Source organism: Tachysurus fulvidraco, chromosome 3, assembly GCF_022655615.1.
Source record: "Tachysurus fulvidraco isolate hzauxx_2018 chromosome 3, HZAU_PFXX_2.0, whole genome shotgun sequence".
Lineage (NCBI taxonomy): Eukaryota > Metazoa > Chordata > Actinopteri > Siluriformes > Bagridae > Tachysurus > Tachysurus fulvidraco.
The window spans coordinates 23,546,744-23,567,904 of NC_062520.1; the positions used below are offsets into that span (position 1 = coordinate 23,546,744).

At 41.1% G+C, this 21,161-nt stretch overlaps 1 protein-coding gene across 4 annotated transcripts; it reads left to right on the forward strand.

Annotated features, from left to right (window-relative positions):
- Positions 1 to 153: 153 nt before the first annotated feature.
- Positions 154 to 20,527, forward strand: clstn3 (calsyntenin 3). Of its 4 annotated transcripts, none has more exons than XM_027147960.2 (19): positions 154 to 247; positions 1,608 to 1,674; positions 3,029 to 3,151; positions 4,447 to 4,657; positions 4,854 to 5,062; positions 6,201 to 6,350; positions 7,035 to 7,220; positions 7,415 to 7,702; positions 11,320 to 11,432; positions 11,682 to 11,841; positions 12,422 to 12,481; positions 13,063 to 13,211; positions 14,073 to 14,221; positions 16,554 to 16,780; positions 17,096 to 17,257; positions 17,564 to 17,709; positions 17,857 to 17,992; positions 18,111 to 18,295; positions 19,004 to 20,527. In XM_027147960.2, the coding sequence occupies exons 2-19, from the start codon at positions 1,608 to 1,610 to the stop codon at positions 19,151 to 19,153; spliced, it is 2,871 nt and encodes a 956-aa protein (XP_027003761.1). In that variant the 5' UTR covers positions 154 to 247; the 3' UTR covers positions 19,154 to 20,527. The 4 variants fall into 4 exon arrangements, with proteins under 4 accessions (XP_027003761.1, XP_047666857.1, XP_027003760.1 ...); XM_047810901.1 differs by having other exon boundaries at positions 192 to 251; XM_027147959.2 differs by lacking the exon at positions 154 to 247 and adding an exon at positions 262 to 529.
- Positions 20,528 to 21,161: the final 634 nt, after the last annotated feature.

Sequence of the window (21,161 nt, forward strand, 5' to 3'; positions counted from 1 at the left end):
GAGAGAGAGAAAGGGGGAGAGGGAGCGCAAGAGAGAGAGCGTGAAAGAGAGAGAGAGAGAGCAAGAGAGAGAGAAAGAAAGGGGGAGAGGGAGAGCAAGAGAGAGAGAGAGAGAGAGACGCAGTGTGGGCGTGGTTTAGAAATAACTCTAGTGGGAGGGGCGGGGCGGCGGCACTCTTATATCACTCAGACAATTTTTTCCGTCTTTCTTGCACTGAAACTACAGAAAATAAAGGCTCCGGAAGCAGGCAGGTCCATCCATTAACGTCCCTATTTCACGCGTTAGTTTAGAGCTTCAGTACATTCCTGAGGCTGTAGGAGGTCGGTGTGTCCGCACCTGTTAGCCTATCGGTGTTAGAGAGAGAGACAGAGAGACAGAGTGTGTGTGTGTGTGTGTGTGTGTGTGTGTGTGTGTGTGTGTGTGTGTGTGTGTGTGTGTGTGTGTGAGTGTGTGAGTGTGTGTGTGAGTGAGTGAGTGTGACGGAGAGGCTGAGGAGGAGGCTGTCTCGGGTACCGACTTGCACCTCACGGTAACGTCGCATCTCCTGTCGTTTTATATCCGTCGTGTTTGTCTTTCTGTCTGTGTTCCTGTGTACTGTGTACAGACGGTCCGGTCAGCTGGACTGCGCTTTGGGATACATTTCGGAGTTGTTTCATTAAAAATCGATGAGTAAATGTCGCATTTGTAACGTTATAGCGCTACATGTTTATCTGAGCTGGATGATAAACATCGGGGTTTTCGTTCAGGTAGAGCAGCAAGACTTAACCTTGGGACACACACACACACACACACACACACACACACACAAAACACTCTGGCAACAATTTTAAGGTTTATGGTCATACACGACGCACAAAATAGCCAGTATCAGGACCCGCATGCTATGATAATTGTGCTGAATAAGAAGCAGATCTTGTGTGATACCCTGTGTGTGTGTGTGTGTGTGTCTCTGTGTGTGTGTGTGTGTGTGTGTATGTGTGTGTTTACCTGAGCTACAGTGGGGCTTTACATTTTTACATTATATTTCATAAGATTATTCATATAGAATTTTCAGCTGAGAGTATATATATATATATATATATAATGATGAAGCACTTTAAGAACTGAACATGGAGGTTAAGGCCGGTTCATAGTCCGTAAATGATGTAATGTTCTCCACAGTAGCTGATGATATAACCTACTAACACACAGTTAAGGCTCAGACTGCACACATTCTGCATATGTGTTTTAGTGTTTACCGATTTACTCCATCGCTTCAAAAACGACACAACTTCATCTTTTTTCATTTTCCGTTAAAGCGTCCAAAGTTTGTGTGTTTGTGGCACAGACGGTCCTAGATTGAGCAACTAGATCTGGAATAGAGCTCCAGCATCATGCTTGTGTTGAGTAATCGATCATGATACTTTTATTTAAGGCTAGTAAATGAGTGCTGATAAAATGAAGGTTTAAGGAGGACGAGTTGTGTGATGCAGGCGTGGATGTGTCCGTCTCTCTGTACTTGCACTCCTCTGTCCATGCTTCTGCCTTTATATTTCTCTGCTTCATGTCAGTTTAATGCATGTCTTCTTCCATGTCCCCTCCCTTCTTCCTCTCCCTTCCTCCCTCAGATGGCCGGAATGAGTTTCCTCTCCTTTCTCCTCTTTTGCTTGACTGCCGTTGCCCATGGCAACAAAGGTCAGTGGCCAACATCCTTTTGCATGTTGATTATGAGCAATGTGAATAATGACAGCTGTCCCAGAGAGCGACAACGCGATGGTCAATGAGTTGTGCAGAAGCAAAAATACATCCCTAAATGTATGTCGTTTTATGCCTGCTGTAACCCCTGACCCCTTGAATGAATCACAAGCATCATATCTGTTTTAAATGTCGTTGAGCTTTATGTGACGTTAATGTATGGTCTAATCCAGTGCAGCCAATATACTGAACATTATGAGCACAGAAATGAATCGGCCAGTCGATTAATAATACAGGGAAGTAGCACTACTAGAGGTTCAAAATGGATGGATGGACAATTAAAATAATCAGATGCAAGCAGGAGATTTTTTTGTAGTGTAGCATAGATTTACTCAGGGAAAACAATAGAGGTTAAAAAAAATAAGGCTACAGTAATTTCTCTGCTGAGAATAAAGAAATGAAGAGCCACGGCTGTAGGGAGTGGTGGAGTGAGGCAGCGTGCATGAGAACAGTTGGAAATTCAAGTCTCAATCTGTAATCAGTAGAGTAATCCAGCGAGCCGATGCTCAGATTAACGCTACGAGGAAGAAAGGCGGAGGGAGAGACAGAGAAAAAGCCCTGAAAGAGGAGCTGAAACACGATGGATTGGTCAGCAGTTACACAAGATAAATCCTCAGCTTCTCCTGGAAGAGCAGAATGCTCAATCATGCTGTGAATATGCAGAATATATGACTTCTGATTATGCTGTTATGCTGCCATTTTGAACCGTACATTATATGGATGCAAATTCGGTTCATGAAACATTGCTATTCTAATACAGATTGACTTATTTTTTTGGTTTCAGAGAACCATATTAGTGAAGAGTCATTATTTCTATGCAATACCACAAGCAAGAGAATTTTCCATTTTCATTGTGGCATTTGCTCGTATAGGGTTTTATAGGACATGTTTCTTTCCACTCTTTCAGCCAGCTTGAGCGTTTCGCATATTGTATCTGTAGCTGCAGGTGTAGTGGAGTGTTGGTGCAGATTGATGCGTGTGCTCGAGTGCTTTTCATGGGGAAATCACAGAAAGCAGCGTGTTCAGTGTGTTTGCGTGATAAACCCTATTCTGTGAGATAAGAGACAATTAAGTGTGTATCAGTAATGTGTTTCAGTTTATGTATTGTGTTTGAGTGTAGGTTAGCTGCATGTCCTCTGCATGTGTGTATGAATATATTGGGGTTATTATACCGTATGTATGTGTCTGGGAAACTAAAATGTTTTGCTCATTCAAATCGTTTTTAAATACGTAAATGCAGAATATTCTAAATGCTCACATTCTCTTGCCTTGTCCTTCTCTTCATTACTCTCAGCTAATAAACACAAGCCATGGATAGAGACCGAGTATCAAGGTATTGTCATGGAGAACGACAACACTGTCCTGTTAAACCCACCTCTGTTCGCCCTGGATAAAGATGCTCCTCTTCATTATGCAGGTAATGCACAACACCACTAAGTTTTTCAATAGCAGGATTTTACAGTTTTGAAGCAACCCTTTGTCTCTTGAGCATCAAAATCGTGAGCTCCCTGACCCTAGAGCGCCGGCTCCGTGACCCTAGAGCGCCGGCTCCGTGACCCTAGAGCGCCGGCTCCGTGACCCTAGAGCGCCGGCTCCGTGACCCTAGAGCGCCGGCTCCGTGACCCTAGAGCGCCGGCTCCGTGACCCTAGAGCGCCGGCTCCGTGACCCTAGAGCGCCGGCTCCGTGACCCTAGAGCGCCGGCTCCGTGACCCTTAAATCTCTGAACCCTCACGCATCAGCTCTGTAATCCCTAACTGTCAGCTCTATAACACTTGAGTGTCTGTAAACTGTAATTGTCATCTCTGTAATTCTTAAGTGTCAGCTCTGTTATCTTTAATCTCTGTACCCTTCCCTAACTATAGATTCGATTGCATACAGCTGCCTGCCTGAACAATCAGAACCGCCAGACATCTACATGAAACTTCTAAATAAAGTCATGATACCAGCTTTGTCTTAAACATGCACACATTCAGTGACATTCACAATATTATCAGTTACATTGTTTTTATTGTTTTGTTATAGTTCATTCATTCATTCTTTCATTTATTCTTTCGTCTTTAGTCACAGTGCTTCCTTTTTTTTATTTTATAACCACTGCAATAACTGCCTGCAATAACTGCTGCTACTTCACTTTGTTGCACAGTCATTACTTGTACACAAACAGGTTGAGTTTATAAACAAGATTACTGTTGATTTAACACGGGGGCAGTTTGGAGTAAAGGGCTGTTGGTTTAGTGCAGCAGGAAGTAATTACACTCCAGCGTTTACACAAATTGCATAACATTACGGGCGTGCCTGGCCTGCTCTCTCCACAGGATGACCCAGCATCCACAGAGACACGTTCATGCACGACTGAGCTCTTTAGGCTCCTGGAGGCGGCTTCACGATCGTAGCATGGATTGAGATGCTGAGTAATAGTGGGGAGAAATTCTAAGTTTAGATTTTCTGGATTGAATTTTCAAGCTTTCTTTCAAGATTTTCAAGTACATCTAGTCAGTAATAGTAGTAATAATAATAATCTAAAATAATTGCAATTGTGTTGTAATATTAAAATATTGTACGTGATAGAAGGCTATTTGCAGATTTTTTGATGAGGGAAGGAAAATCCTTCCTTCCTTGTTAACCACATCCAGACTTTATTTCCACTAGCTCTTTCTATCACTCATTCCTTTGCCCTTTTCATTCTCTGTCTTCATTCTTTCCTTCTTTAGGTGAGATCTGTGGCTTCCGAGTACACAATGGTCCAGGCGGTTCTGGTTCGGCTCAGTTTGAAGCCGTGGTGCTGGACCGCTCCACCGGCGAGGGCCTTGTTCGCTCCAAAGAACCTCTGGACTGTGAGAGCCAGAGGGAGCACAGCTTCACAATCCAGGCTTACGATTGTGGAGAAGGTCCTGATGGCACCAACAGCAAGAAATCACACAAGTAAGAGATCCTCCAAACATCAGGTCTTCGGAGGACAAATGTTCTGTATAGAAACATCACTCAGACTGTATGTGATCGATAAAATATGTTTTAGAGATTTGTTGAGGCAATATTCCATTGTTGACGCCATCAGAAACATGTCTCCATTGTGTTTCTGTGTCTGAAGTCTTTATTTTACCATTTCCCCTTACTACAGGGCCACCGTGCACGTGCGTGTGAATGACGTGAACGAGTTTTCCCCAGTTTTTGTTGAGCGTCGGTATGAGGCATCCGTCCCCGAAGGTCGTCTTTTCGATCGCATTGTACGTGTGGAAGCTCTGGACGCTGACTGCTCACCTCAGTACAGCCAGATCTGCTTCTACGACATCATTACGCCCAACGTCCCATTTGCAATCGACAACGATGGTGAGAACTACAAATGCCAGGCTCCGGGGCATTTGTAAACGTTTGAAGATGATTTTCCCCTTTTTGCCTTATGTTTGATTTAATATCATATTACTGAAATTCTTAATAAACTGTATATACTGTGCAATTTATTATACAAACTATAAAACTATAAGACAGTTTTAGTCATTATTTATTAAATATTCAGTATCGTTTCTGAATTTTTGTTTTTGTTTACAGTGTCCAAATGAAATCCTTAATCGACTTTATCTTCTTTATTCCATTTTTTTAAACTGTCATCAAGTCTGTTTATGTTTTTTATTTTTTTTTGCACTCTTTTGGTAAGAGACCTGAGGTATACATGATTAGTAGGTCTGGATTTAATTATTTTTTATCTTTTATTTTTTTACTCTGTAACCTGAGGGGAAACTGAGAAATCCTGATTGCAGATGAGACTCTCTCTCTGAGTCCCAATGACAAACCCAGAAGATCAATAGCTGACATTTGGTAATGTGATAAGAGCCAAGAGAGAAGGAGCCCAGCATTGAAGGCAGGTTGAACATGTGAGAAGAGAGAGAGACAATATAAGAGGGTCATGGGAAGGGGAGAGCGAGCGAGCGAGTGAGAGAGATGATAGCTTTTTTTAGTGATGACCTTGCAGATTTCTGTGCCAGGCTGTGTGCAGTTCGACTGGTAATTTGGGTCAGGCTGAACTAGGCACCACTGGGTGAATGCCCTTGCACTGTGTTTTCACAGCCGTCTTGCACTCTGTTTTCCTGTTTCTTTCTGGTTTTCACTGTTTTTCCTTCAATATGCCTTCCCTTTGCTTTTGGTCACTGGGTTTTTGTGTAAGTACCTTTTTTGGTATCGAGACATTTCATTAGATTAAATAATTGTACTTAGTCTCTGGAATTATTCAGACCAAGTTCTATATTGTTGCCTCATTGCTTTCAGTTAAAGATCCCTGCTGATGCAGCTTTTCTTCTGTTGGTCACGTTGTTGAAATACTGTTTTAATAAAGTACCTGCTGATTTCTGCCTTTTTGTTACATTCTTCACATGTCAGCAGGTGAATACCTCTCTTTCTCTCTCTCTCTCTCTCTCTCTCTCTCTCTCTCTCTCGCTCTCTCTCTCTCTCTCTCTCTCTCTCTCTCTCTCAGGAAACATTAAGAACACTGAACCTTTAGACTCAAAGAAGCAGCGCGTTCACAGTTTCTGGGTGACTGCATTTGATTGTGGGAAGAATCGAGCTCAGGCTGATGCTCAGGTCGTAGTGACCGTTAAACCTTCCTGCAAACCCGGCTGGATTGGTACAGAACTTAATTTTCATTAAGCATCTCCTCTGTTTATTCATTGCTGCGTATGTGAATGTTGCATGAATGGCACAGCTGTTCACTGTACTGTACAAATGGATTGCGCTAATTTTATTACTCCAACCATCAAAACTTTTTTTAATTTTATATTTGCATGAAAATGCTTGGTTGGAGCTCTGACTGTGTTCCTTAGAAAAGGTTTCTGAAAAAAAACATAAAGTTTATTTAGCATGAAAAAGAAAAATACAGGATGCAAACTGATTTTTTTTTTTAATAATTTTTTTGCTGTTTGTGGTATCGTCTTGTTTTTAATCTCTATATGGGGACCAAATTTCCCAAAAATATATTATATTATGGCTGTAATTTACAATCTATTGGTAGATTGTTTTGCTGAATTTAAATGTTAATTACTATAAAGAAGCAAATTATTTTAATAAGAAAATAGGACAAGAATAAAATTTCAAGCTTAAGATGGTAGAATATGCCTAGAGATAGACTTAGTAGTTAAATTTGACTAGATGAAGATACGACCCCTTGTTAAGATGTCATTTTTTTGCAGTGTTGTTGTGTTTATATGAACCTCTTTATTTGTTTGTTTGTTTTTTAAATTCACGGTATGTTACCTGTTCGTTCGGACTAATGTTTTTGTATTTGCATGTATTTTCAACGTGTCTATCTCAGGCTGGTCAAAGCGTGTTGAGTACACACCTGGTTCAGGCAGCATCCCGCTATTCCCCAGCCTGCGCCTGGAGACCTGCGAGGAAACTGTGTGGAACATCCAGGCTACTGTGGAGCTTCAAACTGGCCATATTGGGAAAGGCTGTGACCGAGATAGTTACTCTGACCGCTCTGTAAGAAGGCTCTGCGGTGAGTCTTCTAACCTCAGTACACATTTTTGTTTTCCATTCTTGTGTACAGAGTTATTATAAGCATGAGCAGATTAGCATTTAGGAATGTGGATTGCACATATAACTTATTTTGAGAATATTCCTCTCTCCTATTGAATGAATCGATAGCTCAAATTTTGTTTTTAATTACAAGAAAAACATGTTTCTGCCCAGGTGCGGTAAGGGGTGAGGTCGACCTGCTCCCACCACCGTCTCCCGCTGCAAACTGGACAGCCGCACTGCCCACCCTTCCCTCTTCTGACTCGTCTCTGGTATTTTCTTTCAACGGCTCCACACACGTTGCTGTAGTTCCCGACCCTGTTACCTCGACTGTGCCAGGAGACCACTTCACTCTCCAGCTGTGGATGCGAAGGGGCGGTGCCAACACTCAGCCACCAGCCAATCAGGCAAGAGGAGCCCGTAGAGAAGAGGAAACTATTGTGTGCAGCACTGTGAAAAACGGTCAGTTGTACTGGGTACATTTTTAATTTGTATGTGTAAATAATGGTCAGTTTCAGAATTACTGGTAACAAAAATGATCCTACAAAACAAGTCACAAGAGAGAGCGCAAAACTTTAATAAATTGCTTTTTAAAACATGATAGATATTATTTTTAATATGTTTAGGGTTTCCCTTTGCTCTCCTGAGTACAATAAACATTCTTAGTACTTCATGGCATGGAGTCCAGTAGATGTTGAAACCATTCCTTTATAGATTATGTTTTATGTTGACTTTCATGCCGCGAATCTCCGTTATTCCATATCCCGAAGGCAACTGGGAAGGCGACTGAAAATCAGTGATCTCATTGTCTGTTCATTACCAGGTTGAGAGACTTTTGCTTTGTGACATTGCTTTATCCTGCTGAAAGATGGCATGCTGTGGACATTTACAATTACAGCACAGCAGATGCCCTTATCCAGAGTGACGTACAGAAGTGCTTATGTCTCTATCATTGGATACATTACCTCTGGTTCACTAGAATACACTTAACATACCATGAGTCTAAAACATTGTTCAAGGTTTTTTTTTGTAGTTGTTTTTGTTTTTTTTATAAACATATGTGCAACAAACAAGGAATGATGTGATAGTTGAAGTGTTTCATGAATAAGTAGGTCTTCAACCGTCATTTGAAAATAGCCAGTGACTCAGCTGTCCGGACCCCTAGGGGAAGTTCATTCCACCACCTTGGTGCCAGAACAGAAAAGAGTCTTGTTGTATACTTGCCTCTTACCCTGAGAGATGGTGGAACCACTCGAGCAGTGCTGGTAGATCTGGGGGTGTGAGGTGCAGTGCGAGGAGTGATGAGGGCTTTGAGGTAAGAGGGAGCTGGTTTTGAATCTGATGCCTGCAGCTACCAGAAGCCAGTGGAGGGATCGCTGCAGTGGGTGGTATGCGAGAACCTAGCTAGGTTGAAAACAAGCCATGCAGCTGCATTTTGGATCATTTGTAGAGGACGAATTGCATAGACCTGCCAGCAGTGGATTGCAGTAATCCAGTCTTGAAATCCACTCTGAATCCTTCTAATGTTGTAGAGAAGGAACCGACATGAGTGAGTCACATTAGCAACATGAGAGGAAAAGGACAGTTGCTTCTCCATGGTTACCCCAAGGTGGCAAGCTGTGGCTGAAGGAGAGAGCAGATCGTTATGCAGGGATATTGCAAGATTATTGATCTTTAACTGATGCGCAGTCATTCATGATGAAATTTCTGCCAGACATGCTGAGATCCGATCAGAAGCTGTGGTACCTGAGGGTCAGAAAGAGAAGACAATTGGTGTATCATCAGCATAGCAGTGGTAAGAGAACCCATGTGAGGAAATAACTTCACCAAGAAAGAGAGTTTACAGGGAGAAAAGAAGAGTACCAAGTACTGAGCCCTGTGGGATACCAGTGGAGAGTCTGTGTGGAGCAGATGTCACTCCTCTCCATGTTACCTGATATGATCGTCCTTCCAGGTAGGAAGCAAACCATTCCCAAGCTGATCCGCAAATCCCAAGACTCCTGAGGGTGATTAAGAGAGTCTTGTGGTTGACCGTATCAAACGCTGCTGAAAGGTCAAGGATGATAAGGACGGATGACAGTTTGGCTGATCTAGCAACATGTAGTTTCCCAGAGACATCCAAAAGGGCTGTCTCTGTGGGATGAGCTGCTTTAAAGCCAGACTGGTTGGGATCTTAGAGGTTGTTCAGTGAGAGTTAGACAGACAGTGGATTATAGACAATGCATTCAAGAATGAGAGAGAAAATGAGAGAAGTGAGTACCGGTCTGTAGTTACTGATGTCTGATGGATCCAGAGCAGGTTTCTTTAGGATGGGAATAAGCCTTGCTCACTTGAAAGTAGTTGGTACCTGGCCAGATGCTATGGATCTATTGATGATAGTGGTAATGGAAACAACATGATGCACATGATCAGCACTAATACTCAGAGACATTCAGGTGATGATTGATTAGTATTAACAGCCTAAAGTGTGGCAAGAAAACCTTCCCCACACTATTACACCTTCTCCACCATCCTGGACTGTTGACACATGGCAGGTTGGTCAATGGGGTCATGCTTTTGGTCCCAATTTCAGACCATATCATCTGTGTTCCTCAGCAGAAATGCAGATTCAGACTTGGCTCACATAAGTGGAACCCAATGTGATCTGGTGTGGTGTGTTGTGTATTCTGATTGTGTTGTGTTGTGTGTATGCTTTTCTGATCTGTTGTGTATTGTGTATATACAATTCTGGTGAGCAGAAAAGCAAAGAGTTACTGTAGATCTTCTGTCTGCTTAAAGCAGTCTGGCCATTCTCCTTTGAACTCTCTCATTAATTGTACTCATTTAATGTTTTTACTTGTTAGTAAACTCTAGAGATATCAATTCCAGGAGTTATAGAAATACTCAAAATACTCAAAATCACATACCCTTTTTGGTTGTTGATTTGAACGTTACCTGGATGTTACCCGATCGTTACCCGAACATTACCCGAATGTTCCCTGAATGTTACCTGAACGTTACCCGAACGTTACCTGAAGCTGGTTGCTTGAATTAGCAGGTTAAATAGCTGATCCTAAAAAGTGCTCTGTGATTTAAATATTTGAAACAAATTCATCATTTTTTTGGTTCTAACTGAAACCTAATTTGTTTTATATTATTAGGTTTGTGTAGTAGGTTTAAATGCCTGTTAAAAATCATTGGTTTTGTTCCGTATCTGTGTTGATTGGCTCATTGCTGCCCTGTCTGTCTATCTGTCTTCGCAAAGGTTATCTTAATCATTCTAGTATTTTAGGGAATTATGTTAGTACTCTTTGAGGCATAGGGTTTGATTTGCAGCTTGCAGTGATTCATCAGCATGTGTATGGGCTTTAGGTCATTAAGAGTCTATAGTTGTAGATGTGATGCTTGGTCGTGTTCAGCAACCGCATATTTCTGGATTGCCTTTCAGAAGAGCTTGTGGGTTTCTTTTATTTGTTTTTTTACAACAATTGAAAGCCTCTGGCCTTTATGTATTAAAGGACTGATAAGTATGTTTATTCTACATAATCACTGTTGCCCTTTCTTAATAAGTTATCCCATTATGCTTTGTACAGATTCTTTTTCTTTAGACATGGCACAGAATATTCCCTGAGATCCGTGTTAGCTTTGTTATTCATGAGGTTTGTGAAATGGCTTATCCAGCTAAAGTGCTGTTCTCCTCTCACCATTACTAAACTGAGTCACAGGAAAGAGTCATGGATTAAGCTCTCAAGCTCTCTCACTCTCTCTCTCACTCTCACTCTCTCTGTGTCTCTGTCTGTCTGTCCCTCACACACTCACTCACATACAGTATGTGCATATACATACATACACACACACACACACACTGACTGATCATCTAAAAGGATGTTCCTTCTTCCTTCCTGCTAGACAAAAAAATTGTCCAGAAATAAATATAGAATGACATGTAATAAGTGTGAAGCCAGATTCCAATGTGTAACCTGTGTGTGTGTGTGTGTGTGTGTGTGTGTGTGTGTGTGTGTGTGTGTGTGTGTGTGTGTGTGTGTGTGTGTGTGTGTGTGTGTGTGTGTGTGTGTGTGTGTGTGTGTTCTTATCAACAGATGACTCTTATTCACACTACTCCCTGTCTGTTCATGGATGCCGCCTGTCTCTCTTTTACTGGCCGGATGTCTCAGCTGCGCGGCCAGTTAAATTTCTCTGGAAGCTTGAACAGGTAAATTAGTGAAATGCATAGGCAACATAAATATAATGGGATCATTCAATATAAGCAAATAATCTTTTTCTTTTTTTTTTAATTCAAGCAGGTGTGTGTTCATTTTTTTCTAATCAACTTTTAATTAGTTGAATAACATGAGAGGCAGAGACATCAGTTATAGACTGTAGGGGTGGTGTACATAATAATTTGGTCTGTTGTGTAATCAGTTTGGTCCCTGCTGAGATTTACCCTCTGTTACCTTCACAGGTGTGTGACAGTGAATGGCATCACTTGTCTCTTAGTGTGCAGTTCCCCTCCATCACACTGTACGTCGATGGTGTGACCTTTGACCCAGCACTTATTCATGACAATGGAGCCATCCCTAACCCGGCCCCACAACAGAGGCTGGTGATTGGAGCATGTTGGGGTATGTGCACTAAAGCAACCGTTTGCAAGACACAAACAGTTTTGTGTGTGTGTGTGTGTGTCAGACAGTGCTAAAAAGAAATAAACAGCCAGTTAGAAATATTCTAGCAGCAGCTTGGTGACAGCTTGGTGCTTTTTCTCTTTAATTGCAGTGTGTGTACATTTCTGTCTAATTAAAACCATTCGATTAATTTCTCATTCAGATAAAACAGAAAAACAGGTGGGCATGCGTGTGTGTGTGTGTGAGAGAGATAGAGAGAGAAAGAGAGGAAGAGAGTGAGAGAGAAAGAAAGTGAGAGTGAGTGAGAGTGAGTGAGTAAGAAAGAGAGAGTGAATATATGGCCAACAGATGCCCAGCCAGGCTTTTAGTCTCCTGCTGTTCCTGCTTTTCTATGCTGCAGTATGTGCTAATCAGCTCCATTGGCACTGATGCTGCACTTTTCTGCTGTGGATCAGACTGGATTTACTTATATACTTCATATCATTTCTCAGTCATTTACTAAGTTTTTATTAAATAAAAATTTTTATTTTACTAACTTTCTGTCTTTCCACTGTCTTCCTCTATATCTCGCTTCCTCCAGAGCCGGAGAACAAGCAGAAAGACATTCTTAACAACAGCATCCCAGAAGGAAAGAACACAAGTGAGATATGAGTTATTGAGTAAAGTGTGTGTGTGTGTGTGTGTGTGTGTGTGTGTGTGTGTGTGTGTGTGTGTGTGTGTGTGCGATAGAGGCTGCTGTATATTTATTTTCCTTTTATGTTTATATGAGTTTATGATGGACCATCTGACCATCACTACTTTGAGTAATTTCACAGACGTCAATCATCGCTCTCTTTTATCTTACTGATGATTATCGCTTGCATGATTTTGTGTGTTCTTCAAAAATATTCTAGCACTCTTTCTTGCAGTGATTGTTGAAAACATCTTGTTGAACAGATATAGTACGGATATAGATCTGTTTTGTAGTTAATGGCAGTCATATCAGACATTTTGATGGCAATGATGCATACCATTAGTTCAGATTGGATCAGTGATGTTTAAATATTAAAGAGCTCTGTGGTCATTTTTAGTACTTTCAGTATTTTTTTTTATTAGCAGCGATGAATCAATCTGTGACTAAGTGTCACATATTAAGCATTGAATTTTTAAGCATATCATATTTTGCCCTGAGGAGTACACAGATTAAACATCTTGTCTTTTTTTGTCTCTACAATCCTTCAGGGAGGTTTGTGGGTGGTTACCGTGGCTTGTTGTCAGGCGTAACGGTGCGTTCAGGAAGTGTGGAGCCTCACAGTGTGGTGGAGTGTCTGTACGCCTGCAGGGAGGGTCTGGACTTTGGAGATCTCGAGAGCCTTGGCTCAGGCATGAAGGTATTATATCAGAGAGCACTATGGCCACTTTGCCTTCCTCTGTTCTCTCTTTATATATATATATATATATATATATATATGTGTGTGTGTATATGTATATATATGCATTGTTAACACATTAAATGGTTCACTGTATAATTTAAACCAAACATCAAGAGTGGTTTAACATGTAGTGAACAAACTCGGCTTGATTAAATGCAACTAGCTGTAAGTGATCACAGTGCTTTTGTTGTTTACACTATAAGCAGACGTAAAAATTAGCATTAATGTAGCCTCAGACACCACAATTCCTTAAGAACGTAGACCTTAGCTGTCTTTTGATATTCGTAGCATTTAATCCTGGCTGCTCATGAACTCTTGAACTCTATCCATCCATCCATCGATCTATCCTCCATTTTTTGCAAAAACTAAAGAAAAACATTGATATTCTTAGATGTTGAGGATAGTTAATCCATCCTCTTTCCAAATATCAAGGTACAGTGATCTCCTTCTAAGACTACACAACCCTATGAGCAGACAGCTTTGTTTTTACCAGTGACAGAAGATGCCAGCCTCGTACGGCAGGTTTTCGAAGTACTTCTGCCGTAACAAAACACAAATTGGACCGGGGTGTTTTTGTTTTCACGTCACAAAAATCAATCAAACCACACAAGGTCCCACAAAGGAGCAGCACTCAGTCCATATCCTGAGGTGCTGTCCGTACGGTTCATATGTGGTTCCTTATAAGGGGAAACCGAGATCATTCGCATACCATAAAACACCCTAAAAATAAGCGCAAGTGGCTGTTGTGTTAGTTTTGTTACTCTTAAAACTTCAGAAGCACTGCTTTGCCTCTACATGGCATTGCTCATGTTTCCTTAGGTTCATGTAAACCCCAGTCAGTCAGTGCTGGTGTTGGAGGGAGACGACATCGAGAGCTTCAATCGAGCGGTCCAGCAGGTGACCTACAGGAACTCTCTGCGGTTTGCTACACCTGGAGTGCGTCCTCTCAAACTCAGCACATCCCTCAGGTAAAGACTCCTGCACACATTCAAGTGTGAGCATCTCTTACATCTCTTACACAACCTATAATCATGAAATCCATTTGAGTTAATCACCTTACCTGTTGGCCTGGTCTAGTTTCACTATTCTGATTAGTTACACTGGAGTTACAGCACACTTCATATTAGTAGCTGAATAATATTCTTTAAAATGATAGAAGAATTAACAATGACGCTGTTTACATTAAAATATGTTTCTCAATATTAGGCTTGTTCTTTTAGTGTATACATAAATATATTGACTATGTATTAAAGCCAGAGAGCTTTTTATTAGTAAACTTTCACCCTTATGCCAGGGTTTTTTTTTTGTTTGTTTGTTTGTTTTTTAAGGTTTAGATTGAGAATAAATTGGAACATGGATATTGGTGTTGGAAAATACAAATACAGTTCATGTTTTTGTGTTGGATTTAGCATTTATTTTTTCCGGTGAATTTCACTGAAAAACTGGTCAAATTTCTTTCACATATCATTTTTACAAGCAATGAATTTTTCATTAAATTTGGCTTCACAATGGAGTGGGTTCGGTTATTGTCCTGCTTTAGAAGCTGAACGGAAGACGTAATCGAATAGTCGCTCTCTCTGTGGAGGGATGCGAATCAATGAACTCGGCATCAAAAAAGACGCAGAAAACTGATACGGCAGATCCATTTAACGAATCGACAAGGACAGACACTGAGAGTTTGATGTAATCCAGCCTGAAGAAATCAACCATTATGAAGTTCAGGAGTAGAGAATGCAGGATTTAATGACTCTGACCGCTGCCAGCTATGGGCACGATCACACCTAGCCTTAACACGTGACTTGATTGACCCAATCGCATGCGGACAGCTGAGATGCATACGTGTTTAAAGGCTCAAGGCTATGGAGCGCCAATGAACTTTGAAAAGCCCTTGTGGCTTTGGATCTTAGGGGAAGTGATAGCCTAGTGGTTAAGGTGTTGGACTAGTGATCGGAAGGTTGTGAGGGACACCAAACTGCCACTGCAGTTATATAAATGACATAAACGGAAGTCGCTCTGGATAAGGGCGTCTGCCAAACGCCATAAATGAGCAGCGCTCTCGGTCAGATTTCATACATATTTTCCACAGAATGAAGGGCGTCACACATTTATTACGTGCTGCTTTTTTGTCCCACAGACAGTAAAGTCTAACGGATCATATCTACTGTACATGTATCGGCTGTTTCAAAAGTTTATTACGTGATCTTCTAAGGAAACTAACAGGATGGCACAGTCAAAAATAACTAAGTATTTAGGGAACTGACTGAAAAATGACCTTAAAAACTATTTATGTGGGACTTTTATTCTCACCGTCCAGCCTAGTTGTTGACACTGTATGTTCCCAAACCAGGAGTTAACATTCTTCTTTGTATATTTACAGTGTGGAAATGTCAAATTATGAATAGTTAGGATTAATTGTTAACCCCAAGTAAAGTTTGTGCGGTGTGAAAAATTAAACATTACCAGAGGTTAAAGTCGAGTGTAAAAAGCCTTATGATGTCATTTCTGTCGATTAACTGGTCCTTCGTAGCTGTCCGGGACACATTAAGGCGCTTTTGCATTCGAACTTGTTGAAGACACATTTGATCCCATTCACAGCTCTGTGTAATTATCATCCAGTCCTGTAGTTTACAACATTTGGTAGACACTCTTATCCAGAGCAACTTACATTTTAATCTTATTTTATACAATTAAGCAAGTAAGGCTTAAGGGCCTTGCTCAGGGGCCCAGCAGCGGCAGCTTGGTGGATCAAGCTGGGAGTCGAACCGACAACCTTCTGATCAGTAATCCAACACCTTAACCGCTAAGCCATTTTTAAACCAGATATAAACACAGCCAAAAAACAGCAAAAGAAAGGTCCTGTGCTTCAGACCGTGTTACACTGTGAGTCATGCTTAATTTTGTTTTAATCTAATGAACAGCTTTTATTTTGGTCTATGCGGCTAAGAGTCTGAATGGATCAGAAAAACATTGTTGCAGTATAACATTTCCATTATTCTACTTTTATAATGTTGAATGTTTTAACCAAAATGCAAACCTGTGACCTGTGCAATTATGTTCATCCTTTGTTCAGTGTTCTGGTTTCCTGGTTGTTGATATTGTTTTGTTTTCTAGTTCATGATCTTGATTTGCCTGCTCTTTGTTGTTTGTGAATCACCTGACCTCTACCTGTATTCTGTGCATGATTTCTAATCACGCCTTGGATTTGCCTGTCTATAATTAACACTGTAACTGCATTTGCTTCTGCCTTTACATGCAGGACATGACAAATTTACCCTCTGTCACTTTTTCTTCTTTGCACAGGTGCTTCAGCGAAGAAGGATGTCTCTCTCTGCGGCAGCTGGAAGGTTATCTGGTAGTGCTTCAGCCTGACGCTCCTCAGATCTCTCTCTCAGGCGTAGGACCTCACTTGGCCCGCCCCGCCCCTGAGTTCGAGGCTGTGCATGGAGTGCCTCTGTTTCCTGAACTCCGCATTGTCTGTTCCCTCTCTCATGCAGTGAACACTGCTGCCCAGGACATGGAGGGAGGAGGTGAGAAAGCTCAGCACTCACAAATCTTACCACAAAAACCCACCCACTTTCACTTCTCCATTACTATAAACACCTCAGGTGACAAATCCCATCTGTGAGTCACTGTTCTCTAGCGTCAGAAAGCCCACATGCTTATTGTAGGAGGATCATGACAAAAGAGAGAGACAACTCTATATCCTTTATCCTCTTTACTATCTGTCTTTTTCCCTGTGGCTACTGTGGATATTTCAATCAATATATGGCATAAAGTGCTTTGTCTTGTGGTTTTAAAGTATTTTACTTACACTAATTGTGTACACTCTGTGTTTCTACCAGCTCTCATGTCAGACGCCGTGGCCCACACTCTGGATGGCTGTGAGGTCCAGCCGTTAGGGGAGGAGCTAAACCCAGAGAAGGAGGAGCTTCTGGTTGACATGGAGGCACTGAAAGAGAAAGGACTGGACATCATCAATACAACAGCCTACATCGCCATCACTGGTGATTTTCCTTCTATAAAATTGTATTTATATTTTTTTCTGTTTGCTAATGATGCAGAAGCTGAAGCTGCATGGAATGAAACTAGTCAAATGTCACATAAGTCACACAGTGCAGGGTTGATTGGGTTTCACCATGTAAAGACAATCTGCTGATACGGTTCCTGTGAATTAAAGAACGTTTCACAATTTTTTTAGTATCATTATAATTATCGAATTATTATATGTGGGTAAAAACATTCAGTCTTTATAATCTGCATCTTTAATCTTTTTTTTTCTTTCTTTCTCCTTTCTTCCATTTAACTTCCAGGGGCGGAGTCTATTTCAGTGTACGAGGACATCCTGCGTTCTGTTCGTTATCGTTTAGCAAGAGGCTCTGCCCGCTTCGAGAGGAGATTCAGGCTGTCCTGTTCAGAAATGAACGGACGGTACACGAGTAATGAGCTCACGCTGGAGGTAACAAAAGCACCTCTTATGATCAGTAATGCTCAGTATTTGCTTCAGTTGTCATTATCACATTCCGCTAAACATCTCCGTGAACACCGATTAAGGATAAAATGGCAAATTATAGGCCTTCCATCCTTATTCCTGTATTCATCCTAGGTAAATTTCCTGCACTCTTTGGACAGCCTGTATCACCCGTCACACCTCCTGGCCTCTCAGCAGCAGTTTCTCCATCCGTCTCATCACACAGGGGAGCTCAGCGGACATACACTGCCAAACCCTCACCGCAACTCTGGTACACAGTGACTCATCAAAAAATCACCTACTTAACACGCACTGCAATGCGCAACAGTCAAACACTGAGTGCCCACACTGCACATTCACTGAAACTTCCAAATTCTTCTCTCCTGCAGTGGTTCCCGGGGCTGCCACTGTCATCATCATGGTGTGTGTGGGCTTCTTGGTTGTCATGGTAATCCTTGGCGTGTTCCGCATCCGCTCCATTCATCATCGTGGAGAGGGAGCTAGAGGAGCCGGCAAAGAGAGCAGCAACCAATGGGACGATTCAGCCCTTACTATTATTGTCAACCCTATGGAGGTGAGTGGGACAAGGAGTGTGCTGTGAAGTTGTATAATTAATGGTGCTTGCAAAGCAACATTCTTATTATCTTGCCGGACAAAACTTCGGCGCATAACTTGTCCCGCAGCTTTTGTCCTAGACCCATGAATGAGGTGTCGAATCGACTGGCTTATTGAGGACAGGTGTGCTATGACTTTTATAAGCGATTGGAATTCCGGAATTCCCGGTACGGAAGCTCAAAGGGGTTTTTTTTCCCCATAGACTTCCATTATAAATAATGGAAGTTTATAACTCGGCAATTTTTTGAGCGATTTACACCAAACTCGACCAGCTCCTTTAGGACCTTACACCGGACAAAGTTTTATTTCAGTAGCAACTTTTGGCCAAAAGTATTGGCACCCCACCGGGTATTCACGTGACGTATCTTGTAGCCCCTCCCCCAAAATAAGCGAAATCAAAAAGTTAGCACAACATGGACATGTCATATATCAAAACACTCAGCCCCATTAAGGGGAACTGACGTCACGTGTAGCCCCGCCCCCCAAATAAGCGAAATCAAAAAGTTAGCACAACATGTACATGTCATATATCAAAACACTCAGCACGATGAGGGGAACTTGCCACGTGCAAGCACCATTCACATTTTCTTCAGGAAATGTACATTCTAGTGAAGTTGTACTATTGTATAATCAATGCATAATTTTTTTCATTCTCGAACCTCGTCAGTCCTATGAGAACCGCATGGGCATTGCAGCAGATACAGAGGGGGAAGGCGACGACGAAGAGGAAGTGGTCGAGTCGCCCGATGACTTGGCTGACGACCAGCGAATCATCATTAAGAAAGAGGGAAGAGATTCCGCTCCCCGTCGCTACTGAGTCAAGCATATAAACCGCCACACTCATGAAATCTTAACCATGATAAAGCCCATTTACATGAAACATAAGCACCACACACTTACATATATTCACACACACCATAAATGTATTTGTATCAGCCTTTGTGAATGCATTGTCTCTGGAATGTATGCTCACACACATACACACACACAATGCACATGGCATAGCATCTCACTTCAATGTCCAGTGCTTAGTCCACATTTCACTCAAGACTCTATAAAGTATGTATGTACGGCACAACGATGTAATAACCTTCAGTGAATGTGATCATTGCACTGTATCAAAGCACCGGGTATAATTGCAGACGAATGTAAGCTATGTGATTTTCATTACGGTAGAAATCAGTCACTTACAGTCAGTACAGTGAAGTTAAGGTTACAAGTTCATATTTTTACAGTATCACAGCCATAATGTGGCTCATTCAGACAATGTACAGTTTAATTCACGATTTGACTTTTCTTTCTATTCTCAAAACATTCCTGTACGAATATACTGTTTTAGAGAACGAGTGTGTGGATATTAATATAAGCTATATGCAGGTAGCCAACAAATTCTCTAAAAACACACTCGTCGTAAGCCTGTGTTACAGCACTACCCCCAACCGAATGATGGCTCATCCTGGGCCGTTTTGATTGTATTTAAATGTATAGAAATTCAAATGACTACTACTATTATTATTATTATCATTCTTTTTTTTTCTTAGTTCCATTGTTCTGATCCATATTTAGTCTTTGCACTTTAAGATGGGCTAGCTGTTATTTTCTATTCCTATTTATCTCTATAATGAATACAGATGCTGACAGTATATAGTGATGATGATAATAATAGTATTAGTAATAATAACGGTCATGATTGGCTTGTTTATTTGTGTGTCTAATTGTGTAAATGCAAATTTGTTAACATTTGAATCTCGCAAAAGCAGAAGCTGTATTACAGTTAAATTCGCTAACTTCTTCACACTCCTCATCAGAATTTTCCACTGTCCTTTTCATCCGTATTACAGTCTTTCAATTTGTTGCTGCTTTTTGTTTTCTGAATACGCATCGTCTTTTTCCAACTCTTCTCTCTCAATCCTCTCCTGCTCACATTATCTCCTGTGTGTTTACTCTTCTGTCTGTGTCAGTGTACAGTGCAAATCCTGTCTCTTAATAAAAGCCTGTTGTTTTTTTCAATGTGATATGAAGAATGGATCGAATTGCATAATTATATGATGTTATTATGGTCACTATTGGAACATTTAACTGTATTTATTATTGATTCAGTCACATGGATTATCGACTGATTGTTATTGAAAATCAACTGAAGAGTACATTATGTTGAAAAGTTCATAATAAAAACACTCAGATGACCTCAGAGAGGTGTTGGTGATTAATTACAATTTTAGACAATGCATTCAGCAGTCATTCTATTAGGAACAGCATACTAATAGTGGTTAGGACATTATTATGATTATAACGCTGTTATAAAATTAAATTGTGGCCATGAAGGGAGCACATGATCAGAAACAATGCTACAATAATATAGGCTTTGGTATTCAAACGATGCTCAGTTGGTATTAAAGTAACCAAATTGCGGATCGATGGGCACCATGTTGTGGAATTTGGCATGGTGTTCTTGTATTGTTGCCCATCTGCCTCAAGATTTCATGTAGTGTGCTCTCTCTGGGATGCATTCTGCTCATCAGGGCTGTAAAGAGTGCTTATTTGCATTGCCGTAGCCTTCCAATAGTCTGGGTTGTTTCTTTTTCCACTATTCTCTATCTTTAAAGATTGCAGAATGAAAATTGCATGAAAATCCCAGTGGATCAGTCATTTTTTATCACCCAGATAACATTTTTTCCCCATTTCTGATGTTTTAGTATGAACTCGTAGTCTTGTTTGTATGATCTTATGCATTGGTTAACAGATAAGTGAAAACTCTATGAATATACAGGTTCATTGGTGTTCCTAATAAAGTGGACAGTGAGGATTTATATATTTGTGCACTG